At 49.6% G+C, this 7,428-nt stretch overlaps 1 protein-coding gene across 1 annotated transcript in view; it reads right to left on the reverse strand.

Moving 5' to 3' along the window:
- The window catches only part of PAPSS2 (3'-phosphoadenosine 5'-phosphosulfate synthase 2), a 28,115-nt gene extending 21,185 nt beyond the window's left edge, over positions 1 to 6,930 (reverse strand). The window contains exon 1 of the mRNA XM_059821302.1: positions 6,910 to 6,930. Within this exon, the coding sequence (XP_059677285.1) occupies positions 6,910 to 6,930 (21 nt within the window). The remainder of the gene's footprint in view (positions 1 to 6,909) is intronic.
- Between the last annotated feature and the right edge of the window lie 498 nt (positions 6,931 to 7,428).

Below are 7,428 nucleotides of genomic sequence, written 5' to 3' on the forward strand. Positions count from 1 at the left end.
CAGTCCCCTCAGTATTTCTGTTGGCTGAAGGTGGGCTTGTTTTCACCATAATACCATTGAATGTGCCACCCTACACAACAAGCTGCATGAGCCAAGTCTGAGTTGAGGACTCAAGTTCAGAGACACCAGGGTGAAGGTTTCCTGCCCCATCTACTTGTGCATCTGACCCATACAAGCTGCAAGACAGGCTTTTAATTATGTGAGCGCACACGGGGTTACCTAGACCCTTGCCTAAGTCAGCACCAAGAACGCTGTGCTCTTCTTGAACGAGTGGCTCTTCAGCATTTCCCTCACCGCTCCCTAAACCAGGCGTAGGCCCAGGTCTTAGTCGACCATTACACACTACTCAAAGACTGGTTGAAGGACAGTTACACATTTTCCTTGGGGATTATTGTTACTTGGTCCCTCAAAAGTTCATGCAAACTCCCAGTATCTCTCTGAGGGTGGCATCATCCCAAATTTTACAGCCACAGAAGAGGAGCAGAGAGTGAGGCAAACAGCAGATGAAGACTTTGAGCTCCTGCAATATTTAAGCCCCATAAAAATGACATGTTTTGAAGAGCAGCTCCCCTGGACTTCAGGCTGCACCTCCAAGAGCTCAACGCTCCTTGCATCCATCCCCATGGCCTCAGACCAGCTTTGCAGAGACAAGGGCAGATGCAATGAGCTGCCCCAGCCACGGTTGAGGAGACTTGTCCAGCATCATGCCCAGGGCCCATGGCAGAGGCAAGCATGCAACTCAGGCCCCTGCAGCAGCAGTCACCTCTTCTAAAATGAGGGGGTTTTCCCTCTTCCTACACCCACTGGCAACACAAACAAATGATCTTCCCATCAGAAGGGCTGGGCAAGCCTGAAAAATGACCTCCCGCCCAACACACTTTTTTGCACCCCCATAGAAAGCTGAAAAACTGTTTGATATCGAAGAAAACATTTTGTTCTGCCAGAGAGGCCGCGAAGACCTCAAGGTCAGAAAGTCTTGGAAATGTAGGTACAAATGCTCATTTTCCAAAAGACAAGCAAAAAAGCTCATCTCAAGAAACACTAAGTGCTGCATTTAAAGAGAAGCCACGTTAAAAAAAAAAGAAAAAAATTCACGCAAACGGGCTCCTTTCTCAAGCTCTGCTCTCCGAACAGACCAACACATTTTGGCACCCACTCAGTAGATAAAACTTTCGACACACATAGTTGTAACTGAGCCAAGCTGTAAGTAAATGAAAAAGGACTGCTCTGCGAGGGATGGGAGGCAGCACTAGCAATGAGCTACCAGCCCTACAGGCAAAATCCTAACTTCCCAGCGTCCCATTTTGTGACGCATATCCACGCCAAATGCCTTCACCAGGCTTTTTTGCATCCCTCCTTTTGTTAATGATACACTCCGAGTAAATTTTCACTTAGAAATGATTAAGCTGTGAGACCATTAAGGAACTATTTCTCACTTCCTACAGCTGTGATTCAGAGCTAAATCAGAGATAATATTAGTCACCTTGCTCACGATAATAGTAAATTAATAAACAGTAACCTGAATTACATCGCATTTCTCTTAATGGACTTTTAAGATACCAAAGTGTACGAGCACCGTGACCAAAGTACAAGTTCAAGGCAGAGCATATCATTAGGAGCATTAATATGGGCCCTGAATGCCACTTATCTTTTGTGGGTGCGTACAGCTTCAAGTTTATCTAAAACACCTAGTTTCAGATAGGCGAGGTCTTTTCATTTCTAAAGGCTATTTAAAGACACCCTCCAGGATCAACATCAGTCCAGTAAAAAAAAAAAAAGTGCAAGTATGCCAGTACTTCTCTTGAAAACTCTCCAGAAAAACAAAATCCCCGTGGCCTAAATCTAAGTTGCAGCTGCAGTGCATATGTCTGAGTAGTGTGGGGTCTTCAAAATCATTCACTATCTTGCCTAAGACCACTTGTAGGGGCTGCTCAAGGAGAGCACGGATGGAAACCCACACTTGAGTTACAGGTTTTGGCAGAGATTTGTAACTGGCCGTGACTTCATCGGCGCAACCTGAAAACCAGATGAGGCTGGAGTCTGTATTTATCCAGGAGTCCAGCAGCAGGACAGGAAACAACACGCTGACTCAAAGCGCTTCGACTCGGAGCCGGAGAAATAACGGTCAGGTTTAGGTGCTCTGGCCACCACACCAGATGGCACCCACCATGCTGACCACCACCACCAGCAGCGGTGCTCAGCTGCGCTCCTCCAAACGAGGCCCCTGGGAGATGAAGAGAAACCCCAAAGAGCCACTAGTCCTGTTGGGAAAGCAAAAGATTAACCTCCAAGCGCACCCGCAGGGTTCAGGCCTGAACTACCTGCCTCTCCCCTTGGAGGGAAGGGGTGTTTGGGCAGGAACTACCCACCCCTTCTGCTTTTCCAGGTGCACATGCTTTTACAGCCCCAGGAGATGCTCTGTCCATGCAGCCTCCTGGAAAACATACCCTGCTGCTCCTGCTGCCACGGCACTAGCAGGGGACACCAGACAAGCCTTCCTGCACTTGGGGAAGGTCCACCAAGGTCCCCAGCTTACCACTTCTGCGGCTGGACTGCACCTTGATGATTATTTCATTCTCCATCCCCCGGGGGGCTCAGCCTCCCTGAACCATGGGAAGAAAGGCGCATTCATATTTAGGAGCCTGCAACTTTTTCTGGCTTTTCTTCCCTGAAATTCCCCAAATTGAACATCCCTGCTCTTGCAGAACAGAGTATCGTTAATAAACACGGGTCTAGCACACTCGCAGCCCTGCAAAACAGCACAAGTGAATGAAACAGCAAGGTGGGGGCAACAGACTTTTTAACAGCAAAGGACTTCAAAAGAAATAGGGAGAAAAGGGGAGACAGCTATAGGAAACAATGGAAGTCGAAATAACAGTGTATCGAGATAGTTGATCTGCTCACCTTCCCGTGATCTTCAAAGAAAAGAGATATAAAACAAAAAAAGTGATAGATCACGGAATACTAAGCACGCAATGAGCAACTAGAAAACAATCACCTTTTACTGTCACGGTGCAATGAGTTAGGCACTGTGTTTCACAAAATAAATCATGTCTGTAAACTCAAGACTTCTGAATCGCTGGATAAAACTTCAGAAACACTGTCTTGAGTAATTCAACCCAGAGCAGCCACGCTAATTCCCTGAAATCAGGGCTCTGCTTCCTGCTGCACCATCACCCGTGCAAGTGTCACTCTGATGAGCTACACAGAACTGCTTTGAACATAAACATCCTTAAAGATGTTTCGGTCTTTATGCTCAAGGCAATAGTAAAGAGTAAGTGTGCAAGGAGATGAACGCATGGTTTGGGTTTTTTTAATAAAGCGATATCACTCAGTCCATCTGAACTCTACCCTGTGGTTGCAGTTTTTTCAACATGGGAACAGTTTTTAGGCAAAGAAACTAAGCCTCTTCATACATCCTTAGGGTTGTCATCTGATCTTGTGGGTTTTTTCCTCCTCTTTAAAAAATTTTTAAAAAAAAAATCTATATTATTTTTACATGTTAATCTACCTTTAAATAAGACCACGTAATTTGTGACTGTGCATGTAAGCCCTACACAAACAAAACTGAACTATCAGAAGTTACAGCTTTGTGATCCACTGGGCTACAGAAACAGCATCCCAGTGAAAGCTAGGGACGCCGTACGCCACGCCATTCAGCTTCCTGGAGACGCTGTTACAAGACCAGACAGATGACAAAGCTGTAACACTTACCCTGGAAAGGCAGTTTCACTACCGGGCTTTCACTCTCCCCGAAGCACCTGTAAGGACATCCAAAGAGAAACTCACTGAAAGCAGCCAGCAAGGACGACGTCCACCCGCTGCCAGGGCAGAACTCCGGCAGCCGGCTCTGAACGCTTCCATCTCATGAGATACGTTGAGCTGCATTTTCCACACACCCACGGGGACATGCAAGCCACGCAGCCAGTCACCCAGGCGAGGGGCCAGCCCTTCCAGGGCAGGGCCGTGCCCGTGAGTTTGGGCTCCGTGGCAAGCTGTTTCGCCCAGAGCACACTGCACCATCTGTATCCTCCTGCTTGTTATGAAAACGCTGCTCGGCGGGGAGAGGTAACGAGCTGCGGAAATACCAGCGGTGCCGCAGGTGTAGGGAGAACAAGCTGCTATTTCGACGGGGCTAAAAGAGCTGCTCAGCCCTGAATGCCGTGCTGTGCAAGAGCCCACACAATAAACAAGGGCAGTCCCACAGCTCCACGCTACTCACTGCAATTACTTTACGGTGTACTTACTCCTGAGAGCAGGATTTCGCCACTGGGGCACACAGGAGGCCTGTGTAAGGAACATTAAGTCTTTAAGGTCATTATTAAAGACCGTTCTTCTCCCTAAAAAGTCAGTCCTGAAACTGGTTGGAATTAAAGGTTTTCTGTCAATGAGGTCTGTGAATGGAAGGACATTGCCCGGCACGTAGAGGACTTCATGCCTCTTACAATGTCATGAGCAGAAAGGAAGAGAGCATTTCCATACTAACTAGCCAAAGAGAGACTCCTGCACATCGAGTCTCGGGTCTTCAGCAGAATTAAGGTGCCTTGTTCATTTTTAAGGACAACACGTGCAGAAGTAAAAAAAAAAAAAATTAAGTTTTCTTCTTTGTACCTTACTATAAGCTTCTATTAATAGATGGGTGTGCAATTAAAACAGCCTCAAACTAGCCTCAAACTCCAGAGAGCATTCAGGCTGCATTTAGGTTTTAAATCCTGGGCTTATAATTATTCAATTTCCAAAATGAGGAGCATAGTCAAATAACACAGCCAGTCCATCTCGCAACAGCTAGCACTACTGCGCCTTTCAAAAGCTGACAGCTAATCAACATCGCCTGCGAAACCCATTTTTGACATATTGTCCGACAGCGAATAATGCTGGAAACATCCAGCCTCACAAAACCTTGTTTGTGGGAGAAAGATTAACACATCATCCACACTACAAAGAAGTGGGAAAAACGAAGATTTTATTAGTAATAAGGGTTTTTATGGGTAATAAGGATTCCTGTTACTGGGAGAATGAAAAATGGGAATTAAGTAAGGGGCAACAGAAGGACAAGCTGCTGTACTAGTAGGGGGTCTCAGTAGGGCAAATTATTCTGTGCATCCCATCTTCATTTTCCAATGGACCCGCCTTGGCTGTTGCAGCTACAAAAGGCATCATGAAAAATTCACCACCGTATTAAAACTCCTCTGAGCTACAACATTTAGGCTGCTAGTTGCGGGAGCACATTGTGCTGTTGCCTGCTCCTTCCTTAGGCAAAGTCTCTGATGCGCTTCTGATGCCTCAACCCCCCTGAACTGCACCGTGTAATTGCACTGAGACTGAACGCAACCGTCTGTGTGCGTAGGCGAATAACAATGCTGATCAAGGGACCCCTATAACAGTGAAATACCTTATCCTGTACCTTTGATATCGACTTGAGATGGTTGAAACCAAGGAGCCACTGAGATTGCGTTAGGAGCGAGAACTTCATCTACGCTCTGTGCAACACATCTCCCTGGCGATAGACCGGGAGGATCGCTAATGGGATATCATCGCTGTTTCATCATAATTACCAAAAACTCTTGCAATTAGTGAAATCATGCCTTTTCTCATTCTATCACATACCTGGCAGATAAGCACATGAAAATACGCCTACAACTGTCAACCAGATAGCATCTGTTTTGACAGTCACGGTACGAAGGTCAACCACAGTCTTGCTTATAAAGGTCATTTTTCCAGCCCAGGGTGGAGGCAAAGGAGAGGGATTATTCTGGAAGTTCAGTAATGCCTCTCTCCTGTCACAGTAATAAACAAAACTCCCATACACGGTTCACGTCTTGCACCTCCCCTCCCTGAAATAATCCCTAAACCACAGGTTTTCACGTTTCCGAGAACACCCTGCCACATAAGCGTGCTTTGTCACGCGTGGTTTTGGTTGCATTCCTATCCGGACAGATTACTAGTGCGTTCGAAACGCATTAAATCTATCTGAAAAATTTACAACGAGGTTTAAAAAGAAAAAAAAAAAAAAAATCAACCGGCAAAAGCAGCCCAAGAGACTTACGTCAAGATTTCTTATGGTTCTCATTTTAAACCTGGAAAACGTATGTGCAGCCAGAGGGACCCAGACCTCACATCCCAAATCCAAGAAGTTAGGGAGGGCAGCTGGCAAGCGGAAAGCTATTTCTGGCCGTGACTGCAATTTGCAATTTTAATTTTTAACTGAATTATGCTCCGGCTGTTATTCTTTTTCTTTGCTGTGTGTTTTCTTTTTTTTTTTTTAAAAACTGGCTCTGCAGCAATGCTGAAAGCCGATCGGTGGTGGTGGTGGCGGTTGTCTCACCAGCTTCTCTCCCCCGGGGGGAACCTGGGCAGAGGAAACCCGAAAAGCGGTGAGCGAGGCAGTCACTCAGCCTTCTCACGGACTCAACCTTTGGCCTCGCCTGCGAGCAGCGAAGCCGGGAGCTTTGGGCACAACCGCACAAGGCACGTGCGGGATAGCCTATGTGCCGAATGCCAACGGAGGGATGCGTGACTAACCTGTGGGACAGCCGGGCCCTTGCCCGGGTGCTCGCAGGACACGCACCTTCCCCACGCATTTGCACCAACGCGGACCGATTCGTGGTGACAGCATTCATCCTCAGCACCCAGCACCGTAACGTGATGGTTTTAACGTCCTTCTGCGAGGTGAGGGATGCGCCCCAAGAGGAAAACACCGGGTCCGGTCCCGGCGTTGAGCAGAAGGCACCCACCAGCCGCCGACGCGACCCGCGGGGCTCGATCCCCTCAGCCAAGGGAGCCCCCCCCCCCGCCCGCGGGGAAAGCGGCGATGCCAGGGGTTTAGGGAGAGGGTTTCCTCAGGGAGCTGGACGCGCCCCACAGCCTCCTCAGTCCCAGCCGCCCCCCGGCCCCGCGGCGCGGCCCTACCGTCTGCTGTCGGCTCGACATGGTGACGGGCGGCGGGGCCGGGCCGGGCCGGGCCGGGGCTATAAGGGCTCCGGCGACACGTAGCGCGGCCCTGGGCCGGCCCCTCTCGCCCTGCGCCCGCCTCCGCCGCCTCCTCCTTCTCCTCCTCCTCCTCCGCCCCGGCCCGCAGCGAGGGGAGGCCGGCAACCCCCGGGCGGGGAAGGAGCAACGGCCCCGGCGCGGGGAGGGGCTCTGAGGGAAGGGGCGCCGGGCCGGGGGAGCGCCGCGGCAGCGCGGGGTCCGTCGCTCCCTGAGGACGAGTCACCGCGCAACGCCAAAACCTGCCAGCGCGCCGGCTTAACGATGCCAGTCTGAAATTCCCTTAAAATTAAGGAGTCGGGATTTTCCTGAGGAGTTTGGGCTGAGCTATGGCATCCTGCCTGCGGCCACGGAGCCGAGAGGCAAGCCGGCTTCCCGCCCTCAGGGCAGGGAGTGGGGAAAGGCCCGTCTGGCTGCCGACATGGGGGAGTTGGGCCCAGC

This window comes from Gavia stellata, chromosome 9, assembly GCF_030936135.1.
Source record: "Gavia stellata isolate bGavSte3 chromosome 9, bGavSte3.hap2, whole genome shotgun sequence".
NCBI lineage: Eukaryota > Metazoa > Chordata > Aves > Gaviiformes > Gaviidae > Gavia > Gavia stellata.